Source organism: Lutjanus erythropterus, chromosome 11 (genome assembly GCF_056507025.1).
Source record: "Lutjanus erythropterus isolate fLutEry1 chromosome 11, fLutEry1.hap2, whole genome shotgun sequence".
In the NCBI taxonomy this organism is placed as follows: domain Eukaryota; kingdom Metazoa; phylum Chordata; class Actinopteri; order Lutjaniformes; family Lutjanidae; genus Lutjanus; species Lutjanus erythropterus.
In genome coordinates this window covers 41,096,693-41,120,968 of record NC_139327.1, presented here as the reverse complement: position 1 = coordinate 41,120,968, position 24,276 = coordinate 41,096,693, and the positions used below count along the sequence as shown (strand labels likewise).

At 40.2% G+C, this 24,276-nt stretch overlaps 3 protein-coding genes across 3 annotated transcripts in view; 2 read left to right on the top strand and 1 right to left on the bottom strand.

Annotated features, from left to right (window-relative positions):
• The window catches only part of zmat2 (zinc finger, matrin-type 2), a 5,575-nt gene extending 4,978 nt beyond the window's left edge, over positions 1 to 597 (bottom strand). Inside the window, exon 1 of the mRNA XM_084730179.1 lies at positions 541 to 597. Coding sequence (XP_084586305.1) covers positions 541 to 558 — 18 coding nt within the window. The 5' untranslated portion in view covers positions 559 to 597. The remainder of the gene's footprint in view (positions 1 to 540) is intronic.
• Positions 598 to 2,352: 1,755 nt separating this feature from the next.
• Positions 2,353 to 9,761, top strand: slbp2 (stem-loop binding protein 2). The gene is made up of 9 exons (XM_084730206.1): positions 2,353 to 2,482; positions 4,424 to 4,576; positions 4,878 to 4,958; positions 5,745 to 5,825; positions 6,137 to 6,277; positions 7,152 to 7,325; positions 8,805 to 8,967; positions 9,062 to 9,191; positions 9,564 to 9,761. Exons 1-9 carry the CDS (start codon positions 2,433 to 2,435, stop codon positions 9,626 to 9,628), a joined length of 1,038 nt encoding a protein of 345 aa, XP_084586332.1. The 5' UTR covers positions 2,353 to 2,432; the 3' UTR covers positions 9,629 to 9,761.
• Positions 9,762 to 17,435: 7,674 nt separating this feature from the next.
• Positions 17,436 to 21,941, top strand: fam53c (family with sequence similarity 53 member C). Its single transcript, XM_084730146.1, has 4 exons — positions 17,436 to 17,511; positions 18,621 to 18,678; positions 19,140 to 20,143; positions 20,685 to 21,941. The coding sequence occupies exons 2-4, from the start codon at positions 18,672 to 18,674 to the stop codon at positions 20,979 to 20,981; spliced, it is 1,308 nt and encodes a 435-aa protein (XP_084586272.1). The 5' UTR covers positions 17,436 to 17,511; positions 18,621 to 18,671; the 3' UTR covers positions 20,982 to 21,941.
• The last annotated feature ends 2,335 nt before the right edge of the window (positions 21,942 to 24,276 follow it).

Below are 24,276 nucleotides of genomic sequence, written 5' to 3'. Positions count from 1 at the left end.
TTTGGTTATTTTTATTGGCCGAACATCATTTCACAGTCAGACTGACAATAACAAATAAAGTTTTTTGTGTCTCTAATGTGTCCAGCACAGAGAATAACATCTAAAAACAGCCACAAACAAGACAAAATGTTTAAAATCGCAACAGTTTTGATGATAATGCCGCTTTTATTCTGAAGTAATCCAGCCGGAAGTATCATTGTTGTTGCTGCTAGCGGAGCACAGGCTAACATTCGGCTAATATTTAGCATATTTTTAAGTTTCAGCGCTGCAGCGGACTGAAATAAACCAACACACTGACTAATGTTTTATGAAACCACAGAATAACGTTGAAAAACGTCGAGGAAACGTCGCTACATTTGAAACAAACCCCGTAAACATTTACACAGATCGTCACTGGGCTCCATTAGCATCGTTAGCTGTTAGCTGACACGTTATAAACAGGTTATAAACCGTCATTAGCTCTGATCAACACACAGCCGCGGAAACATGAAGTGACTTCAGATTTTAACACAATAAAACGAAGTCAGAGTACAAACTCACCCCGCTGCCAGACGCCATCTTGTTTACTCGGTGACGGAATACGACCTGCCGTAAAAATCTAACTCGTCTTGAATAAGCGAAACAGCGCCGCCTACTGGAGCGGAGACACTGAAAAAACATGCAACTAGATTTATTTAAACACGAAGACATGACGGACATACATAAAGTCAGAGTATAAGAAAAAGAAAAGAAGCTTTACATATTCTTCAATTTATATCAATAAAACAAAAATGTACTCTCCATCTTTTTTCACATATGAACCTAACAGAAAATGTAAATAAAAAATCAACAGACTGCAAACTCTTTTGGAGGACGTGGAATTCCACATTTCTTGAGAAATTATGTGCAAGCAAAAAAAAAAAAACTTTTAATGTAGTAATTATGACAAAAAATATTTTGAATTTGCTGCCTACCTTGTTGTTTGTTTGTATGATTGTTTTAAATACTTTATCAAGAAACTAGAGTAGAATAAATTACATGAAAATATTAAAAGACATACATTAATTAAAGGCACCATTTCAGGCCAAACAATTGACAGAATGTACATTCGAGATGAACCAGGCCTCGAGAATCGATCAGCGGTGATCGCCGCGCAATGCATGCCGGTTAGATTTGTGTCTGACTTGATCCCGACTTGCTCTGACGTCATGCACAAGTAGGCAACGGTAAGCTCACGAGATCGAGGCGCCGCAGTTTGCAGAGCCAGGCGCTTCAGCTGCTCTCCACCTGCAAACACCTGGCTGTCACCTGATCGATGAGCTGACAGGCTCTGATTGGCTCTTAACTTTGACAACAAACAGCACTTGTTGTATAAAATAGTAATTTTCCGTGTAACTGTAATATGTAACGCTGGACATATCCGTCTGATGTAGCGCGATGACGTTTTAATCTGTCAACATGCAGATATCATGTGGCTCATAAAAATAATTAAGTTTTTTTAATGTGACTGATCAGAGGAACAGTTGTGTTTTACAAGACAGATAAAAGAACAAATGTTCCACGTGACAGAAGGAGGATCTCTGGTTCTACTTCAATCAACGATCAAGACTTTATTTCTTCAGCTATGAACAAACGTCAGGTGACCTACAGGTGATCTGACAGGATGTTCGTGGCTCCTCCTCTATTTTCTCTGAAGTCTGTTGAAAACTGTCCGACTTGACTGCAGACTTTTGTCTCCACCTCCTGATCTCATCTAGTCTCCAAGGCAACGCAGTTTTATTGATATAACACCATCATACACAGAACAATTCAAGGTGCTTTACAGAACTTTAAAATTCATTAAAATAGAAACATTAAAAGAACATTAAAATTGTGTTTGAGATAATTAAAAACAAAAGATAAGAACAGAACAATAAATAGTTTAAAACATTACAGAAATGTATTAAAGAGCAAACATAAAACAAAAACAACATTATCCTAAAGATATTTAATGTATCCACGTCACCTGTAAACTGCAGTAAACAGTTTTTATGTTTTAAGGCCTGATTTAAATGAGCCGACAGTTTCAGCTGACCTCAGGTGTTCTGGAAGTTTGTTCCACAGGTGAGTGAACCTGTTCCACATGATCTGAAGGGTCTTGGTGCTTCATAATGTCCAAATAAATCAGAGACGGATTTAGATCCGAGATCATTTAGTGTTTTATAGACAAATAAGAAGATTTTAAAGTCTGTCCTTTGACACACAGGAAGTCAGAGCAGTGATGTGATGTGCTCCAGACGAGGCGCACTTCCTGTCAGCCACACTGCCGCTCACGTTTCTACTTCTCACCGGAGCGGATGACGCGGCCCAGCAGGCCCCGCCCCCCTCAGGTGCGGCTCATTAAGAAGCTGTGAAAGCGGAACAATGGCGTCTGTCCATGTGAAGAGAAGGCGCCAAACTCAAACTGTGAAAACATGTCAGGCAGCGGAGTGGAAACGGCCCAGAGCCCGCTGCTCTCCAACAGGTAACCACACACACACACACACACACACACACACACACACACACACACACAGGTGTCTGCAGAGTCATGTGATGTCTGACTGCACGTTTTTTATGTTTAAAACTTGTTCTTTTAATTAGAGAAAATTCACTGTTGTAAATACAAAAATACTATTATCATATCTGAGTTCAATTAATGACACGATATACTTTTAATTTAACATTTCCAGGACACTTCCTTTGAAGTTTCAGCGCCATTTAGTCGCAGGTTGTTTTGCGTTTGTCTCAAACGCTCATTAAGAAGCGTCACATACATCTGAAGGAACATTACTGCAAAAATACATCTCTGAAGTAGATTCTGGCTTAAATTTACACTTCCTGTTGCTGGTTTTCACAGTAAAAGTGTGCAGATAAGAGTCAGGCTTTAATTATCAAGGAGCAACAGGAAGTATGTTAGCTTAGCTTAGCTTCGGTATAAATCCATGTTAAATGTAACCCAATCGAGCGCTGCAGTGCCACCTAGTGGTCACTCCAGCTTACTGTCTGACATGTTAAAACTTGAATAAAATAAGTTTTCCAGCTGAATCGATCAGTCAGCTCAAAGAAAATTAGTTGCAAACTATTTTGATATAGTTTGAGTTGATCATTATTCGGTTGTTAATTGTGACAATTTGCTGCTTTGGATCTGAGAAACTTTTACACATGAAATGATCATAAAATCATCTGCACATTAAACAATAATGAAAATAAGTATTTGCAGCCATAATCAGCTGGAACCAAAATATCTGAATAACTTAAATGTCCGTTTTAAAAATATGAGCACTGAATGAAGATTTAAAGGACTCGTTCACACAAAATGTTAACTTATGTTGTCTCAGACAGCATTTTCTAATCAAAAATAAGACTAAAATTATTAATGAAAGATTTAGAGGTTTTCATAATAAAATAATAATAATAATTAAACATATTTAAACATCTCAAACAGTTGTATTAATGTTTGAATCAAACTTAGTCGGCGTTTCACTGTGACATCAGAGCTCAGCTGTTCATTTCTCCACTAACTATTGTCCATAATCACTGCTGGAATGTAACCAAGTACATTTACTCAAGTATTGTGCTTTAGTACAGGTATGAGTTCATTGTATTTTGAATATTTCCATTTTTATGTCACTTTCCGCAACATCTCATTTCATTAAATATTGTACTTTTCACTCCACTACATTATCAGACAACTTCAGTAATTACTTTTCACATTAATAAAAAAACATAATCAATGATGATTTATTATTACAGACTGAGGTAAAACTTTATTGATCTCAAGTAAAATTCACAATTTATTATGAGCCACATGTACATATTTAAAGTGCACTGTAAGAAATCATGTGAGATTTTAGTGGAAGCAACACATTTTTTCTGAAGAACTTGACATAAAGAGAAGTTTTTGTTTTTTTTAATTCATTCAAGTTAATTAAACTTAGTTTCTAGTATTTATTTTCAGAACTTATAAATCTCATTGCCACGAGTTAAAACACTGTAAAAACAAAAGCTGAGAGGTTTTAATAACTAACGTTTTGTTGAGATAATTTGTAATTTAATTTTCAAGCATCCAAATAAAGACAAATCCGGTTCATAGTTCACGGCGAACAATTTTTTAAAAGTGATTTTTTTTTTTTGGAGTGATTTCTTAAACTCACAAGATTGAAGTTTATCTAAAGAGGAAAAGTAAATTGTCCCCAAAGATAAGAGGTTGACAAAACTTTTAATTTCAACTTTCTCAAAGTTTTCAGTTGAAATTGAGTTTCCTCAACTTTATTTTCTTTAAACAGGACAGAAGTGATTATTTTTAACAACAAAAAAAAAATCATGTTCAGTAAAAGTTGAGGTCTTTGTTGCAAATGACATTGAATTAATGTGAGCCTTTGTGTTTTTACAGTGTGGTGTTGATGATGTTTGGTGTCTTCAGCTTGTGTTTCAGTCCGTGGTCGTGTGTTTGCGTGAAGGGCTGGTCGGCGGCCGCCTGGAACAGCCTCCCCGACCCGCTGCTGGCCGCCGGATGCTCCGCCCCCGAGCCATGGCTCCTCCCCGGCTGCAGCTCCGTCTACGACAGCCTGGTCAGGTTAGAAATGCACACAGGGTTGAATCTCGGCCGTCTTTCTCTGGAGTCACTGACCGCAGCGACCTGTGACGGACAAAGTCTCTCCTGTCACAGGTTTGACTCCCTGAAGTCTGGAAGCGGCCGGTTGTCACACGCTCAAAGGTCACTTTCGGTGTCATTGATCAAAAGTCACTTTATAAAGTACCTGCCCCAACTTTAACAGTACTTAAGGCGAAATCAAAGGTTGTTTGTAAGATAAATTCAGGAAATTAAAACATGTCGTGTAGTTGTTGGTCAGTTTGACTCTTCTTCATCTTGACAGTAACGTGTCTCCGATCCCGTCTCCTCCTGCTGCCGGCGGCCTGAGAGGACGAGAGAGAGCTGCAGGCAACAAACCTCGCAGGTTCAACAACTTCTTATTTTAATTTTCACACATGAAGCTGCAATCAGCAGCATGAAGACAGAAAACCAAATAAAACACGACTCAAAATGGATTTCTGATGCTGGTCTGAGCGACCGCGTGAGGCGGCGTTCGTCAGTCCCTGCAGGAAGCTGCAGTCACAACAGTTTCTACAAATGCAGCCAGACCCTGTGAATCCTGCGCCGCCTTAAACTTTGGTTCTAAATCAACTCAACAAGCAACTTTTCTGCAAATTTTCCCATAAATTCCACCGATCACACAAACATCACACACGTACTCGATGAACCGACTCCGTGTTTTATTTTATTATTCAAAATCTGTTTTCACATTTATATATTTTATTTCACAGGTAGTGAAAACAAGATTTGTCTTCATTATTGACATTTATCAACTGTCTGTCATTTATTTTCTAATAATTCTGCTCATCAACAGATTTAGCTTCTTTGTGTTTGACTTCTTGTTCTGAGCCTTTTTGTTCTCGTTACTTAAAACACTCAGAACAGAACAGAGAGGAGTTTTTTAAATTTTATTATTTAATTCTTTAGTAATTTTTACTTTCATATGCAAATTAATTGCAAAAAATGCCTAAAAACATTGCAACATCATGCATTTTTAAAAAAATAAAAGCTGCTGTGAAATCAGACATTTGAGGCTGAAGAACCTCAAAACCAGCTGCTGAAATCCTGATTAATTCAAAACTAATAAAAACACACTGGATCTGATTTCATCTGATAAAAACCTTTATTGATCATGTCTGTCTGTCTTCAGGCCGTCCATCTTGGAGCGCTGCATCCTCAAAGTGTCCACCAGCAGTGTGGCTGTGGGGACAGACGATCTGGACAACAAGAGGTCGGTAAACTCTGAAGACACGAACTCGACTACAATGAACCAAAAACAACTTGTGCTCTTTAAAACTCGTCACATTTCAAGCCTTTCCTGTCACAATTATTGTCATTATTGATCAGTCTGTTGACTGATAAACTGTGGAGGACGCGGACGTATGGACATCTTGTACATTCTTCACTCTTGTCTTTTATGAACAGCTGATCAGTTAATCAACAAAATAATGACCAGATTAAACGATTATAAAAATGCTGATGTTTGTGGCGTGTGGACGAGAACACGTTCACCTCTTTCCCCGCCTCATGTGTCCCTGCCAGGCCCGCCTTCGCTCGATACCCTCGCCTCCCGGACCCCGCCAACACCGAGACCAACGCTGCGGTTCTGAAACGGCGGCAGAAACAGATCCAGTACGGAAAGAACACCAGCGGATACCAGAACTACCTGCAGCAGGTGCCCAGGTGAGGCTGTGCAGCACCTGTCCAGATTCTAAACCACCATAAATCCGCCAAAGAGAATCGGAGCACCTGTAGACTTTACTGACCCACAGAGTTTAGACTACGCCAAAAAATTAGATGGAAGTGAATTTCATACACTTGAGTTTTCTTTTATCGTTGTTGCACGTTCGGTGTAAAGATGAAGAAGTTTAGTTGAAGACTTTCGAGATTTGAGCCAAAATCAAACTCCTGAAAAAGTTTTACAAACTACTGATCTTGTGTTGAGAGAATTAAATTTTCTTATCAAGATAAACTTAAATCATTAAGTTTAAGAGAAGAGCACAGAAATGTTTCTGAAAATGATTTGGTAAAGCCATCGAAGTGAAAGTAGGGAGGAAAAAAAATCAAGCACCAAAATAAAAATGAGTCGGTCTCAAATCTGGAAATACTTTCTAAAATCAAATTCTAAAACGAAGATTCAAGTTTATCTCAATAATTAAAGTAAATCACCTGAGCTGAAAATGATATGTTGGCAAAGTTTATTTCAGAAGTCAAAGTTTGAGTTGAGCTCATAACTCAACATTTTAGGGCGACGTACTAGATTTAAGTTTTTTTTTTTTTTTTACAGTGTAAACTGATTCTTACAATCATTAACTGTAAAATCTGTAGCCTAAACAGCAAAACATATTTAGTCCAGTAAATCAGGTCTCATCAGTTCACTGCGTCGGGGACAAAAGAATCACTGAGGCTTCAGATGGATTTATTTTCCTTTTGGCCCAAAATGTCTCCTGTGGTCATTAAGTTTACAGACGGTCTGAGTCATGTGACTCACCTGAACCAAAGAATACACTGTGAACCTGGATCAGCTGTTTAAACCCCGCCTCCTCTTTGTCCTCAGACACCTGCGGGACCCGAAGCTCCACCCCTCCACGCCCAACAAGTACAGGAAGTACAGCCGGCGCTCCTGGGACATGCAGGTGCGTCTTTGGCGGCGAGCGCTGCACCTGTGGGACCCTCCGACCGACAGCCAGCCAGACGCCGCTGCTGACGCTCAGGACCCCGTGGAGCAACTGTAGGTGGAGTCATGTGACACGACTGAGCTGCAGTTTCCCTTTAATATTAATTATTCTGATGATTATTTTAATTTATTCTATGTTTGGTCAAAGAAAGTCAGAAGAAAACTGAAGCGTCAGTCGGTTAACTGTCCAGAAATATTAAAAAAACAAAACAAAATCTTCACATCAGAACTCAGTTTGTTCATTAAAGCTTCAGTGTGTAAGAATTCACATTTTAAATATTGAGCAAAACAGAGAAACGTTATGGAAATCCCTCACAGTAATTCATAATCATGAGATTAAAAAGTCTAAATGATGAAATATAAAGTCAGAATTCCAACTGTTCATCTGATAACTGATAAAAACTTACCACTGGGATATGAGCTGCCATTTAATAATAGAAACTTAAATAAAAAAAATTCTGTTGAAGCCACAACAATGAAGACTTTTTTTTAAAGGCGCAGTGTTTAGTTGTTTGTTTTAATTGTGTGTATGAGCTTCATATTTTTACAGCTACAGAATGTAAGAATCGCTTTACACTGTTAAAAAAAAGTGACAACAAAAAAATTAAATGTCCAAATCGGCTGTAATTAAAATAAATAAATAAATAAAGCTGTTTTTTTTTAATGATTTCTTAATTAGTTCTACAAACAGCTGTAACTAAACTGGATAATTAAAATTTATCAGCTGAGGAAAAAAAATGTCATGTTGGTGTTTGATGTCAGAAATAAAACTGAACACATAAATATTTTTTTTTTTTTCACGTCTGAAACTGACAGATGAACAATCAGACTGATCCCTGTGGACGCAGGAGGAGGTTCCTTCAGGAACGTGTTGAGTTCTCTCTGTTCTTCACTCGGTCCCTCCAGGACTTCACAGGCCTTCTTTGGGATTGTTGTGGCCAAAATTTCTAAAAAGAAAAAAAAAAAAAATTGCAATGAACATCGTTATGATTTTGGGGCATTTTTTGCAATGAAATTTCAAAAGAAAGATGTTTTTGTTTAAAATATTTTCACGTATAATTCATTAAAAACTAAAGGCAACTTATTCCAGGAAGAACAACTCACTTTATCAAAAAGGCTCAGAATAACAAAAAAAAAAAAGTTCAGCTCTGCACCTGAGTGGTTTTACACAAAGAATCAAAATCTCAAACTCTAAAGTCCACAGGGTGAAAATAAATGTCACTAACAATGACAGCTGTTTTTTTTTATTATGTGTGACATTTAAAAAAAAAAAAGCAAAAGTAGTGAATAATAAAAGAAAACATTGAGTCTGGTTCATTGAAAAGTAGATGTCCGATGTTTGATTTGTCAAATTTGCAGAAAAGTTGTAAAGTTTGGACGAACTTGCCAGATGGTGCAGGATTTCCGAGGACTGGTTGAATTTGCGTGACTGGTTGTGACGGCAGCTTCAGGAACGGGGACGGTTCAGGAAAAGTTTCTCAGCAGCAGCTCCTGAACTTGTAGTTTTCATTTCTGAGGACTTTTGTTTTTCAGGCAGAGCCAGCTGGCGAAGATGACCTCTGACCTGTGTGAGGACAGAGGAGACAAGCAGAGAGAGAAGGAGACTCCAGTAGCCTCTAAAGCCTCCTCGGTGTCTCCTCCTCCAGCCGTGGCGTCTCTGGAGCTGTCTGGACCCTGGAACAGTCCGCCAACACCCGTAACAACACACTCATTAATACTCACTGTTCATATTCAGACCTGGACGAGACGAGTCTGAGTTCTCATCGTCGGCTTTTCTCCCCGTCTGTCAGGAGTCTGATGGACGCCACCGGACTCTCCGCTCTCCTCCCGGCCTGAGCTACTCCCTCAGGAGTCAGCTGACCGCCAACGACAACATGACCGACTGGCTCCGCCTCCTGCTGGAGGCCGACGACGCCCAAGGTGAGGTCAAAGGTCAGGTGTTATCCACAATAACAACAACATTCAGTTTTTTCCAGGTTTCACTGCAGGTTTTCTAAAAACAAACAAACAAAAAGAATTCTAGCAGGAGATCAGATCAGAAAAAATCAAACCAAACGGTTTTATCTGTAAATGAAGACGTGCAGCTGGACGATGTTCCTCAGAAGCACAGATGAATGACAGACGGGTTCTCTTCAGGACCCGCAGTGAGGAAGCTGCAGTGATTGGTTGAATTTGAGTTAAATGTTGTGATCACCTGGAGAAACTGATAAGTGGAAGGTGATGTCAGACACCTGCTGTCTTCTTTGTTGGTGTTTGTTGTCCTGACTTCCTCTGTGTGCGTTTGTCTCGTAGATTTGGGCTCTGATGACCAGCAGGTTCCTGTGTTCTCTGACCAGCTCCTGTGGAACCCGTACTGATCGTCACCGACTCTCCATCTGATCTGAAACAAACAAGATCCAGTCGTCTGTCAAAAACTTTGACTCTTCAGTCGTCATGGAAACAGGATGTTGTGTAATGTGATCCTCAGTGTGTGTGTGTGTGTGTGTGTGTGTGTGTGTGTGTGTGTGTGTGTGTGGTTTCCAGTATCGGTACGTTTGTCTTTTTAAGATAGTTAACGACAGCAGGAATGTGATTGGTTCTTGAGCTGAGTTACACCTGCCCCTCCAGGACCTGGTCTGGGAGGCGGGAGGAGGGGCTGCGACCTGAACAGCACTGAGGGGAACCTCTCACTCACCCTCCTCTGTGTGTTGAGATTTCCCAGCTGTTCTTGAAGGCATCGTGGGGTCAGACAGTTGAGCACGGTTCTGTTTGCACTTTGTGTTGGTGTTCCCGCCGTCAGACGGAGAACCTATCACCTGATCACTTTGATCTGCACTCAACGAAAAGCTGCTCTTTCATTATTTAGTATTTGAAGTCACTTTAATTAGTCTGTTAATCTGATTTATTGTCACTTTATCGCCTCCTTCAGGCTGTAGTTGTCACGTCACCGTCACGCTCTGCTGTCCGTCTGTCCGTCCGTCCAATCAGGCTGCAGCTTCTCCTCTCGGCACCTCCATGTTTTTTCTAAAAAACGAAGCCCGGATCAATGGAGGAGGAAAAGCTGTCGCTTTGTGTTTTCTTTTACTTTTTGTGTTTCACAATTTGTCATTTTGTGCTGCTTGAATTTCGAGAGCAAAGCTGAAAGATGTGATTAATAAAGATGTAAATAAAGTGTTATAAATTCACACTGAGCTGCTTTCTTCTACAAAATGTGTTTAAGATTATTCAAGGCCACGCCCCCACCAGTCAGATGGTGATTGGTCATTGGCTTGTTAGTATCAGAACAACCCCCCCCAGGTACGTCATTCCTGTGTCATGCTCCGCCCCATTTAGGGTGAAAACAACCACTTTAATACAATTTCTGTGATCTACTAGTTTAAACATATAAAATAAAAAAACTGTTTGGAGCCCAAATCCTCTGACGGATCACGTTGTTGACTCAAGTCAACAAACAAACAAACAAATTTAATTTGAATTTTTTGGCAAAATGTTTTGTAAAAGCCAGCGAAGTTTTTTTTTTTTTCTTTTTAATCTTACTTTTACTGATATTATCTGGTGGGTTTTATTCTCTTGAAGATACATTCCATGTATTCTGTTCTTATTTTAGCTTATTTATTACCCTCAACTGTGGAGAACCTGTTAAAATACAATGATGATCCATGAGAAGCAGTTAATTATCAGTTATCATATCGGCTGAAAAGAAATCCATACGTCCCTAAAGTACAGTACTTGATTACTTAGTTACATTCCAGTGGTGTGTGAGTGAGTTGCAGTGCTGCAGACTGATGAAGATGAAGGCAGGTTATTTAAGTTGATGTGAGGAGGAGGAGGAGGATGAAGGTGTCTCCTCCATCCACATGGTGTGCTGCAGCAGCAGCCGGACAGCCTCAGTCTGAGCACAGCATTAATAATCAGTTTGTGTGTGTTTGTCCTTTAATTGCAGCAGGGATCACACACACACACACACACACACACACTCCTGAACCTGTGGGTCATTGAACGCCTCACAGCAGAGATGACTGACAGACAGCTCACCGCAGATCTGCTGCTGTAAACAAGCTGCTGTCATCAGACTACAACTCCCATGATCCCTCAGCCTCTCGCAGATTATTATTCTGACATTTCCCGAATTCAATTTATCCACGTTATATTTCTGTTGTAATGATCACGTGTCAGCTGCAGTGACTTAATGATGAAAATAAAATAAATGTGATAATAACGGGCAGGTGCTGGTGGTGCTGATGAGGTGTAGCACCTCCTCCTCCTCCTCCTCCTCCTCCTCCTCCTGCTGCTGGCACCGTAAATGTTATTTATGAATGCTGCCGCTCACGGGCGTGTGCACGCACAGTCTCTATTATTATGTGTTAATAATCACCGGACGGTGCTCGGTGCCTGCAGCCGGTGTTCAGTTCGGTCCCGGAGCCTGCGGTGGCCGCGGTGTGCGGGTGAATCCGGACTTTAATTCATTGTGTCGGCGGCTCTGTTGGTGCTGAGAGCGGCGGCAGGCGGCAGGAGGAGCGGCGCGGAGCGTTGCGGCGCGGTGCGGAGCGGTTTTCTGCTCTATCTCTAATAACACTGGGTCAATACACCGAGTACCGGAGCCGCCTTGCCGCGACACCCGGAGGAGCTGCTGTCCGACAAGGTAAGCCTGTCAGCCGGCTGAGGGCGAGCGGGATGAGCGCCTTTTAGGCGGTCCAGTTGCCGCTTCATCCCGCAGCATCCCGCCCGGCCGCCCGCCGTGTTTTCCTCCTCTCACGCCGCTCACAGAGCTCACAGGCCGGTCAGACCTGCTCACCATCCCCGCTGCTGTCACTGTTAGCTCGCTCTGGTTTTGGTTCTCTGTGTGTGAGAGTGTGTGTGAGGCGTTAAGGTGTATTCAGGCAACAGCTCAGGGAGCAGACAACCGGAGGAGGGAGGCACACAGACAGAACAGCCGCTCATTCACTCGGTTTGTTTGTGTAACCACCGCGGCTAACCAAGCTAACGCGGCTAGCCTGCTAACGCTGCTAACCAAGCTAATGCTGCTAACACCGTTATTTTTTTCCCAGGACTGTATCCGGTTGTCCCGCCCTACTGTGCTGTGATTGGCTACTGGTGCTGCGCTATAATTGGCTAGCATTCGTTGCCTCGACGACGCGTCCTTGTGATTGCCAGAAAGAGTTTCCAACATTGTGAAACGGTTTATTTTAACTACAAACCATGAATGTATCGCAGCAGTACCGGTTAGTGTAATAATTAGTAAATTAATAATCTGTGATTCCATTAATAATTAAAAAAAAAAGACAATCCCCAAAGAAATCCTTGTGTCAGATTGCTTCCAAATTAAAGTAACACAAGACTAACAACAATAGCACATGAAATGTATGAAATACAAATATAAAAAACAAAATATAAGGTATAAATAAAAGAAATGGTCGTATTGAGAGGCAATAAAAAGTTACATTGCACCAGATAATGAATGTAAAAAAGCACATTATATTAAAAATAATATTGCACATGAGTAGTATATTAAAATTGTATTGCAAATTGTGAGCATGTTACTTAATTGATCATTGGAAACATTAATCAGTTAATTAATTAATTATGCAATTTAGCTTATACCAAACACTGTGTTTCTGTAGACTATGAGACATTAAAACTCATTTACTTGAATATCAGATAACGTGGAATACACTCATAAAGATGTCATATTTAAAATTTTTATTAGGCAGATTAAATTTTACTTAAATGGATAAATTCTTAATGGAAAATTAATCAATCATTTATTAATCACCATCATCCCTAGTATATTAATATTACTATTAGTTAAAAAAAAACAATTTTAATTTATTTCACTTTACAAGAAGCAGTAATTTAATAAATAATCTATTTATTGTTGCAGCAAAGAAATTAAAAAACATCATTCATCCACCACAACTTAGTTGCTTTTTCAGGGCTGCAACTAATATTTTCATGATCGACTATTGATTAAAGTCTGACTTATAAGGGATTTTTGGAGCCAATACTCATATAAGGGATTGAAATAATTCTGATATTGATATATTGGCCAATAGTTTTCATATTTTTACATACTTATATACATATATACATACATAAATCTAAATTCTTTAGAGCAGAATATATGTTTATAGTGAACTGGAATTAAGGATCAAATGTAACTAACAAATAAAAACAATCTGCAAAAAATTAATATCACTGTGTATCAGACAACATATCTGTTGATATGGATATAGATCGGTGTCACTGTAATATGCCAATATCAGACTCTACTATTGATTAATCTGTTGATTATTTTCAGGATTAAACCTTTAGTCTTTAAAAAGGAAAAAAAAGTGAAAAATGCTCATCGGTGTTTCTCTGAGTCCAAAAGGACATCTTCAAATGTCCTCTTTTGTCCAACCAACAGTCCAAAAAAAAAAAAAACAGAAAAAGAGAAACTGCAGACAACCCATTTTACTGTCAGAAATGACAAAGAAAAGCACCAAATTCTCACATTTAAGAAGCTGCAGGAGACAGTCGACTGAAAACATTCATCCATCATCAAAACAGTTGGCAAATGATTTTCTTTCAATCAATTAATCTACTTATTGTTGCAGCTCTACTTGAAAAAAACAAACAAAACATCAATATCACCGCAGCCTTCTTCCTATTTTCTGAAGGAACAGCAACAGAAACCAGTCTGACTTTTAAGGATCCATAAATTCAGTGTTTGATGCCTTTCTTGCTTTTAGAATGTGGGATTGAATGAATGTATTGTTTGACTTAATTTTCAAAAATTAAGATGATTTATGGAAGAAATTGATTTATAGATACATGTTTTATTTTTGCATGAAATAGAATCAGACTGAGAATATAATATTTATTTGTTTTAAAAGAAGTCTATATAAAAAGGCCAAAAAATACATTTTCACAGCAAAGTGAAAGCTGAGAATCAATATATTGGGAAACATCATGGCAAAAAATGAGCAAATAAATGACATATCCTCTGAAACTAACTGATAAAAAGAGCTGTGGACTTCCAAGTCCTTTTTTAAAAATTTTTACAGAAATAAATAAAGAAGATAGTTAAAAGTCACATCTTAAACATTATTTATAATCAGAAATTCAGAAAGAAGACGTCTGTTTTTCCTCCAGTCCAGATCTGAACACAGGTTATTCCATTTTTAGAGGAGAAAAATCAGGTTTAATCAAGTTCTAGCTGATAAATATTGGTTGTATTAATATCTGATTTGACCGATTATATCAAAGTATTTAAGTTGAATTTGTTGGCAAAATACTCTATAAAAGTTTTGTTTTGTTTTGTTTTGTTTTTTTTAATGAACTTCCTTACTTCTATATTTAAGTAAATTAAAACCCATATTGCTAAATTTCTCCCAGCTTTCAGTATCTACACCCGCGCTCACAGCCAATCAGAGCGCAATAGTAGCAGCCAATCACAGCTCAGTGGGGCGGGACTAGGCGGAACAGTCGTAGGGAAAAAAATAATGGCTGCTAACGCGGCTAGCCTGCTAACTGCTAATGCTGCTAACGGTGGGCAGGTCAGTTAGCCTACTTAAGCTATCTGCTGCCCCGGGAAGCAGCCAGCCAGGCGGCCGGTGTAGCCTCCTGTTAGCCCCGCGAAAGCGCGGCGCAGACCGGTCGAAGCCCCCGGAGGCAGTGAGGCTGCGGCGGAGGTTCGCTCTTCAGTCGGTCGGGATGTTTCAGCAAGCAAAATGGCTGAATTTATTGTGCCGACCTTGAGAGTAATAATGAGCTGACAGATTATTTATAGCAGCTAACAGCTCAGGTGTTCTAAAGGGTTAATACTACAAATCTGAAGAGTTGTATTTCTCTGCACCGAGTTTTTGCTTAAATCTCATCATGAAAATCACACGTTTATTCTGCTCTCACACGGTGCAACCGCTGTGTGCGAGTGTGTTAGCATCTGTCATTGAAAACAATGGGATGTGTTAGCCAGAAGCTAGCAGCAGCCGGAGATGCCCAGCGGCCTCAGTCAGTCCGCGCTGCTGCTGCTGCAGCTGCACAATGGCCTCCTCCTCCTCCTCCTCCTCCTCCTCTTCCTGCTCTGCCGCTGCTGCTGCCAGGGACAGGCTGTCATCTCCAAACACTGAGGCCATTATTTAACCAAATCACACCACGTGTTTCACCGGACCCCCACCCTGATTATCACCGCTGCTTCACACACATCAGCATCGGCAGGGTTTACAGTCAGGGCCTCTACTGTCTGTGGCCCCTGACCTCATGTGTACCAGGAACCAAAATTCTCATGACTCCATCAGACACACATGTTGATCTTATAGTGATTATTACACTCTGACAGAGAGGATCATGGGGAAAGCTAGGACTACAGAGAATTGTTTGGAAGTTAATGATCCCAGTTAGACTGATGCTGAATTTTCGGGGCCGATAACAATACTGGGCAGTAAAACCGTCCTGATATCCCGATATTACAAAGATTATTCAGATGTGCTTTAAATGTGCTTCAGACAACATATACACCTGATACAAGTGAATGTTGTTATTTGGCATGATGTAGATTTTATTTTTTAGTTTCATGTTTTATTGGCAGCATTTTATGTTTCAAGTTTAACATGTATGTGTGTTTATATGTAATTTAAATTAAGAAAAAGGATGAAATATACACAAAATTATGCCTAGAAAAAATAAAAACAATCTGCAACATATACACAGATACTAGTATAGATGGATATAACTGTGAGAGGCCAATATCAGGGCGATAATACCTGCCTGCTTCTAATAGCAATATTGATTCTACTTATCAATGCTGATAGTATTATTGATATTAGTCACCAAAATTTGGTGTAAAAAAAATAAATAAAGACATGACGTGAAAAGATGTGAAAAACGCAACAGTTATTTTATTAGTTACAGTTATTTATTATTTATTTTCCTGTTGTATTCTGTTAGCATTATTGTTTGTCTCTGACCAGTCAGGAACCGATACTGGTTTAGTACCGGTTCTTGATACCTGTCTTGTCCTGAGATATATTTGACACAATCTGTAAGACAGACTATGCTAACAAGAAGCTAACATTGATATTATTCCAGTGTTGTTGGTGTCAGTGTTTGATTTTAGTGAATTACTTCTGAAGGCGTTCTGACTGCCAACCATTTAAATCAAATATAGAATTTTACAGTATTTTAAACTCCTTCTCAATTTCTCACCGTCAGCATTAAACTCATCTTCTTTCATGTCTTCCTAATGTTAAAATGCTAACACTAAAGTGCTAACATTGTACAATTAATGTTAAAATGCTAACATTGAATTACTGATTTTAAAATGTTAACATTAAAGTGCTAATATTATATTGGTAATGCTATAGTGTTAATATGAAAATGCTAACTGTAAGGCACTAAAATGATAACTTGTGCTAGTGCTAATGTTTAAATGCTAACTTTAAGGTGCTAATGTTAAAATGTTAACATTAAAGTGTAAAGTATTTAATTGCTAATGCTAAAGTGCTATTGTTTAAATGCTGTTGTAACAATGCTAAAGCTAAACTGCTAATGTTAAAGTGCTAATATTAGAATGCTAACAGTAAAGTGCTAGTGTTCAAATGCTAACATTGAAGTGTGAAAGTATAAAGTGTAAAAGTGCTGGTGCTAATGCTTTAAAAGTTAAAAGGCTAAAGTGCCAATGTTAAATGCTAATGTTAAGATGCTATTGTTAAAGTATAAAGTGCTATAATGTTAAAATTAAAATGTTATTGTTAAAACACTAGCATTCTATTGCTAATGTGTAAATGCTAATGTTAACATGCTAACATTAAAGTGCTAACAGTTTCTACAGTTGGACCTTTTGGACGGTTTTGATGAAGATGTGTGACTCTACACACTTACGAATGTGTCTCCTTCCTCTCCAGGCGCGTTGCCGGGGGCAACAGCTGACTGACGATGTCCTTGTGAGAGTGGGCGGGGCTACCTGGCCCTGAGGTGGTAAGGAGGAGGAGGAGTCTCAACCCTCAACCCCCCCACCCCCCAACCCCCTCCTCCTGTGACGGACCTAACGGACAGACGCACAAACAGGCGTGGCTCTCCCCTTCCTCCTCCTCCTCCTCTTCCTCCTCCCCTCTCCTCCCTGTTCTCTCCCCCTCCTCTTCCTCTCCCTCTCTCCTCCCCGCCTCCCTCCCCTGTCTCCCCCCTCGTCCCCTGCCACCATGCTGTGGTCACGCTGCTGGTGGAGAGCCTGAGGAAGCAGACTCTGGAAGGCGACCCTGCTCAGCCGGGGGACTTCTACCTGGTGAGTGTCACCTCCACCTGCACCTCCACCTCATAGGCTCTTTTGTTTTTAATTGTTTTTATTGATGCTTCTTTGTGTTTTGCTGCACTCAGCTGCTGTAACAAAGTAAATGTTTACATTGTGGGATTAATAGAGGAATACTTTATCTCGTCTTAAAAGTATTATTTGTTTTAACAACTACAGCTCCCATGAGTTTTAGATCACATATAATTAGGGTTGCAACAATTAATCAAATAATGGATTATTAATTACCAACTATTTTGATAATTGATGAATAGGTTTGGGTTTGTTTGGGGTTTTTCTTTTTTAGAAAAAAAAGTCAAAATGATCAGATTTTATCTTCTTCAATGTGAATAGTTCCTTGTTTCTGAGGACGTCATCTTTGGGAAATACTGATGAAACATGTTCATCATTTTAAGGATCAAACAGGAAAGTCTTGAAAAAGAGACAAGTTAGATACAAATTTAAAACATTACATTGCTTGCTAGCTAGCGTTAGCTAATAAATTAGCATGGAATTACTTAGTTTGCTCTGTAAGATTAACTAAAAAGTTAATTAAAATTATATATTGTTTGCCAGCTAACATCTTGGTTAAAAGTTAACAAAAAGTTGTGTTGTTTGCCAGCTAACATTAGCTAAAAAAATTAACAAAAACATTATTTTTGAGCTAGCTAAAGAGTTGGTTAGCTTAGTTAGCCTTCTCATGATGGTTTAGCAGAGATGCTCCAATTTCTTCTCCATTAAAAACTTATTTTCAATGGATAAGTTATTATTTTTAACAAATTAATGACCATCTCATAAATGCAGCCTTTTAAGTTTTCAAAATAAAGAAAAATAATTAAAGGAAATGAGAAGATAAAAATAAATGTGCTGAAAGTTTGATGAATATTAGATGGAATGAATGCTGGGTTTCAATCTCGTCAATTAAAAACTAGGTCCAAACATTCTTCAAAGATTGTGACAGGATTAATTAATCAAGAAAGCAATCAACAGATTAATGGACAGTGAAAGTAACTGTTTGTTGCAACCCTACACATAATCATTGTATCATCATCATTGTTGTTGGACAGTTTAAACTCAGCCTGTCCTCTTGGCTTCTTGTCTCTCAGTCCCTGCTGGACCCGAAAACCCTCGCAGAGTGCTGGCCCCCAGATGGCTTGATGCCTGGTGAGTGTCTCCAATTTCATTCTAAATAAATTCATGTCACTCTGAAGAATCGCCTTATGAGACCAGGACCACTATAAACCAGAACCAGTCAAAACCACCAACCTTTTTCCTTCCATTGCTGTTCTAATTTCCAACAAATGTGACAAGACTATTATTATTTCTCTTTCCCCCTACTTCCCACTCAAGGACCCCTATTGGTCCCTGGACCACAGTTTGAAAACCACTGATGTAGAAGAAGATTAAAATGAGTTTGTTCTGGTATAAATTTAACTTGTAGCAGGAAAATAATGACATTAATTCAGAAAAACATCAGAATCAAACAGTAATGAGTCATCAGCATAGAGAAACACTTTCAGTTTAAAACACAGTGAGGTCACATGACCTGTTCTCTGTGTGTGTGTGTGTGTGTGTGTGTGTGTGTGTGTGTGTGTGTGTGTGTGTGTGTGTGTGTCTGTCTTCAGAGAGCAGCTACTGGCAGCTCTGCCCTCCCTCCAAGTCCAGTCTGCAGGGGGGGTTACTGAGCTCTAGTTTTCCTCCTGGCCCCGTTCCCCTGGTGCCACCAGATGCTCACCTTCAGGAGGGGTGTGACCCCCTGGACGGCGCCCCCTCTCAGCCACAGCAGCACCGGCCCCTGGCGCCCAGCACCTCAGCGTCCGAGCTGTCTCTCCCTGGTGGGCCGGCGGCCCCTCCTGGCCCCGGCCCCCCTCCTCCTCCTCCCCCGCCCCCTAAACGCCACTGCCGCTCACTGTCGGTGCCGGAGGACCTGTCGCGCTGCCGCTACACGTGGCGGCCCAGCGCCTCGCATGTCTGGACTCCTGTCAGTCGCCAGCAGTGCCACGGGGGGGTGGGGGGAGGGGTCACAGGCGGCGGGGCGGGGGGAGGGGGTATAGGGGCGGGTGCAGTAGGGGGCGGAGCCTGCCCTCTGCGGGCTCCCAGCTCATCTCTGAACTCGTCGCTGCACTCGTCGTCCAGCCCCACCTTCTTCAGCCTGGCGCTGTCCCCGGACTCTCCGCTGCCCTGGAGCTTCCCGTGGGACCCCAGCGAGGCCGCTGCAGGGGGCGGAGCCTGCTGCTGCTTCTTCCCCTCCCCCTCATCCTGCTCCTCCTCGCCCTCCCCCCTCCACCCGCCTCCCCCTCCTCAGAGGCGTTTCTCCCTCTCCCCCGTGCTCATCAGAGACTCAGCGGCCTCCACCTTCCTGCCTCCGCCCCCGGTGCCGAGCCAAGCGGCTGCACCTCTGCCGGGCTGCTCCGCCATTGCCGGGGTGGCCCGGGGAGGCCCGGTGCCTGCTTCCCCATCCTCGGCCTGCAGCACGCCGTCGTCCCTGCGCCGCAGCCTCCCACCGCAGCTGCCGCGCTGCCACTCGCAGCCCTGTGACCTCCTGCTGCTCAAACCGGGTCTGAAGAGACGCCGTGACCCCGACAGACCCTGCGCCCGCCCCGTCCTCGACTTCACCAAGATGACTCAGGTATTGCAGAGCATGACTCAGCAGTTTGTCATGTTTCATTATGTCATGATATGCTGTCGGACGGACCAGGACCTCTGACCGGCCTGATGTTTGCGTGTTTAAAAAAAATCTGACATTGACGTGTAAATCAGCTGATAGCAATGTTTTGTTTTGTTTTTTTCGAATGCGGATCATTCAGGCTTTGTTCAAACTGCAGGCAAATCGCTTTTTTTTTTCCTGATTCTAGGGCTGCAACTTATGATTATTTTAATCACCAATTAATCTGTTGATTAATTCTGAGTCAAAGATATCATCAATATCTGATGCAGTTTGTGGTTTTATGTATCCATTACAGTATTTTTAATGGCCATTTTGTTTATTGCTAATTAGCAAATGTAACACGGTAAATGTAACATTAGCGTGTTAGCATGCTAATGTTCAGGACTGCAACTAGCAATTTTAATTATTGATTATTCTGTTGATTGGTTTCTAAATTAATTGAGAGAAATTGTGGGAAAACATTTGCATTTGTAATTAATTACGTTTGTATTTCATCCTGTAGACGCGCAGCATCGACCCTCAGTGTCTGGAGCGTGGCGGCAGGTTGGCCTGCGGCGGTGACGTCTGCATGGGCATGGAGGCCTTCATGGGCGACTTCCGGGGCTCATGCTCGCCGGCCGAATGCCTGGGCAGGACCAGCATCGGGCCGCTGAGCGAGAGCGACGAGGAGTGTCGCGAGGACGAAGATGACGATGACGATGGGGAGGAGGAGGCAGAGGAGCGCGAGGCGGCGGCGCAGCAGGCGGTGTTTGAGAGGGATTGTACAGAACTAGACTTGAACTTAATAGAAGAAAACTGACACGTTTGTAAATGAAGGCTGTTCTCTGTTTTTAGTTTATTTTGAATTGATCTGACCCCGCCTCCATCATCTCAACACTCCGCCTCCTTGCCACCAATCAGCAAGGCTCTCAGGAACAACACCTTCTGTCATTGGACGAGCTGGGTAAAGGAAGCTGATGACGACAGTGATGATGTGACTGCCGGCGTGCCGACTCGGCGGGCTGTGGATTCTCACAGCTGTTTGTGTCTGAAGAGAGGAACTCTGGAAGCCTGAGAGGACCCGAGTACGGTCCTGCTGCAGTCCGACCCTCAGGTACCGCCACAGACACGCCCACCTGTGGCGCTTAGGTGTCTGAGGGCCGCTGGGACCGGACACGGGCCGTCCAGGCGCCTCTCGGCGTTCAGATGTCTTCCAACACACACCTGCCGAGTTTCTGTAACACACGATGACCTGACGAGGACGTCGTCGCGCCGCAGTTCCTGATGCAGCGTCACCACGCCGATCACATGACTGCGTCTAAAGGGTCAGTTCACCCCAAATCACAAGCACATCAGAGTAAATATTTCACTTGATCCTGAGAACTGGGACAAAAACTTTATACATAATTAACACCAACACTCTTAGTCCTTTTTTTTTTTTTTTGGTGAAAATGTATTCTTTAAGGACTCATATACAGGAAGTACATGTCATTTATTAAATACTTTGTTTTGTTTTTTTAATTACTAAACTAAATAGACAAGAGTCCACAACTTTGGGCGATTTTAAAATGTGTTAAAATCCTGAAACTCTCAAACTAACGAGACCTGCTGATGACAGAGGTGTAAAAATGTGCTGTTAGAATCATCTTTGTTTTAAAATAGATTTTTTATGAAAATGTTGGCCCTTTAAAGTTGTGTCACAAATTTCCGTCAAGTCATATTACACCTTGTGTGTTCCTTGTGTTGAATGATATTAAACATTGTTTTTCACAAAGATAAATGACATGATGATATTTATTTCTTGAATCAAACATTCAACTTTTTGATGAAACAACTAATTAAATAATCTTGTATTTAATACAACAAAAAACATAAAAAAAAAAAACTTCCCACGTTTTATAATACTGTGACTTTAGTTTGACAAAATTCAACTGTAAAAATGCAATTTAATAAAAAATTAAACATGTTTTCCAGCATAACTGAAGTCAAATTCTGTCCCAGTTCTCAAGAATTAGTGACACACAAAACACAAAATCAAATTATTTTATAAAGAACGTCATTTTTAAAGCGTCAGATTTCCTTGTTTTGTTTCTTGGAAATAATTCTGTGAAATATGATCACATCCAAACAGCTGTTATATTTCAGGGACGTAACGATTCTAAAAACTCACCAATAAAATATTTATTTAGATATTAGAAAACAAAGAAAAATGACCACTTTAAAAAACAATAATAAATCTGATCTGTTCAGCTTTTTTTTATTAGCAGATAATTTGCTCCTCGATGTAAAGCACTTCTGCTTTCCTTCTTTAAGAAAATAAAATAAATGCAGCCGACTGTTAACTGCACTAAAAGTTGGATTGAATTTTCAGTTGCAAATACAAAAACAAAGCAGCAGCTATTAACCATTAATTTGACGTACATGTTGTCACAGTTTGGTATTAAGACATTTTTTATTGGGATCTCGTGATATTCGATTTATTGATATTTCCTTATTATATAAAACTGAAGCAAAAAAAAAGTCAAACTTGGTCTTCTTATCAAATTTGTTGATAAGAAGAAACCTGTAGAATTTAACCTTTAAAACACACGAGTGGGTCTGATCATATTAAATATTCATCAATAATTCAGTGACCTGATTTATTGACAGTTTGATTAAATAAACTGATCACAGCCTCAAACAGAGAAAAACATTTGAATGTCTGATCAGCTGATTTTTACGAAATATAAGAACATGCTGATATTGAGGCACAATCAACAAAACTTTATTTATAACAACAGATAGTTGTCAGAGTCATGTGACCTTGGCGTGGTGATGTGTTCAGGTGTGCTGGGGTTTCGTGATGGCGTCTCTTCAGGCGTCACTGACGGCAGGTAGCCACTGATGCTGTTGTTCACCTGAGTGTTCACACACATTCCTTCACACACACACACACACACACACACACACACACACACACACACACACACCTACACACCTACACACCTACAACTGTCACTGAAAACCGTACACACACTCCTGCTCACTCACACACACACACACACCTCGTCTGTCTAGCCATTTGTGTGTGTGTGTGTGTGTGTGTGTGTGTGTGTGTGCCTGCATAACTTCTTGGTGGTCATGTGACTCGAGTCCAGATTGAATCCAGTTTGAGACCTGATGCAGTTTATTGATATTTTATTTATTGAACATTTTAGTCTGATTTTCTGAGTGACGTCTGTGGTCACAGAAATTGTCAATTAAAGGGTGATTCTGCTTTATTTTTTTATTCGGGCCTTGTTTGACCTTTTTTGGGTCTAAACGACAAAAAAATGTCAGCCAGCAGCTGCAAAACAGACTTCTTCTTTTATTATTATTATTTTTTAATTTAACCGTTCAACCTTCTGTAAAGCTTAGATTTTTATATTAAAAAAAGGTTCTCTAAAGATCAAATTAACACCATAATGACATGTTTTAAATGAATATGAGAATAATGATGTAAAAATGAAACACCACAATTACAGTATCAGTCAAAATTCACAGTTAGATATTTTTTCCAAATTGTTCGACCCCACCTGAACCTGATTAATGCAGCATGAGCCAGACAGTAGTTTTTAAAAAGTTACAATAAATCTTAAATATTTGTATAAAAAAGGAAATTTAAAAAAATGGAGAAAAGCAAGTATCGTCGTAAACGTAAATGCATCTAATCCCAAAAGTTGTTAAAGACTCTAAAGACCTGAATATTTGAATAAACAGAATAAATGTCATCAGGATAAAGTCGGTGCGTGTTCTACAAAAAAAGTCCAAATAGACACTTTTAATCAGGGTTTTGCAGAAGAGGGAACTCCAACCATAACTCATTTATTATATTTAATTTATTACATTTATTTAGTTTAGTGTTTAGTATTATACTTGCTTTCCTCTTATTTTTGACACGTGGAGTTACGTGAATATTTAAGATTTTATTGTGAAAAAAATTAGTTTGAAATGCTTTTGTCTGGGCTGATTTCCATAAATGTCTGTGGAAACGCCCTGAAACATCCATTTGTATGAAATAAAGTGATAAAAATATGAAAATAACTTTAGTTTGGTTGTTAATTTTGTGGCAGGTAAACAGAGAATTCAGTGAGGAA

What these genes read in the sequence shown, in the direction of transcription:
- slbp2 (XM_084730206.1), top strand. Translation starts at nt 2,433, where the DNA reads ATGTCAGGCAGCGGAGTGGAAACGGCCCAGAGCCCGCTGCTCTCCAAC. An exon ending in GACGATCTGGACAACAAGAG is followed by an intron (nt 5,826 to 6,136) that starts GTCGGTAAACTC and finishes TGTCCCTGCCAG; the next exon opens with GCCCGCCTTCGCTCGATACC. An exon ending in TACCTGCAGCAGGTGCCCAG is followed by an intron (nt 6,278 to 7,151) that starts GTGAGGCTGTGC and finishes CTTTGTCCTCAG; the next exon opens with ACACCTGCGGGACCCGAAGC.
- fam53c (XM_084730146.1), top strand. An exon ending in ACTTCACCAAGATGACTCAG is followed by an intron (nt 20,144 to 20,684) that starts GTATTGCAGAGC and finishes TTCATCCTGTAG; the next exon opens with ACGCGCAGCATCGACCCTCA.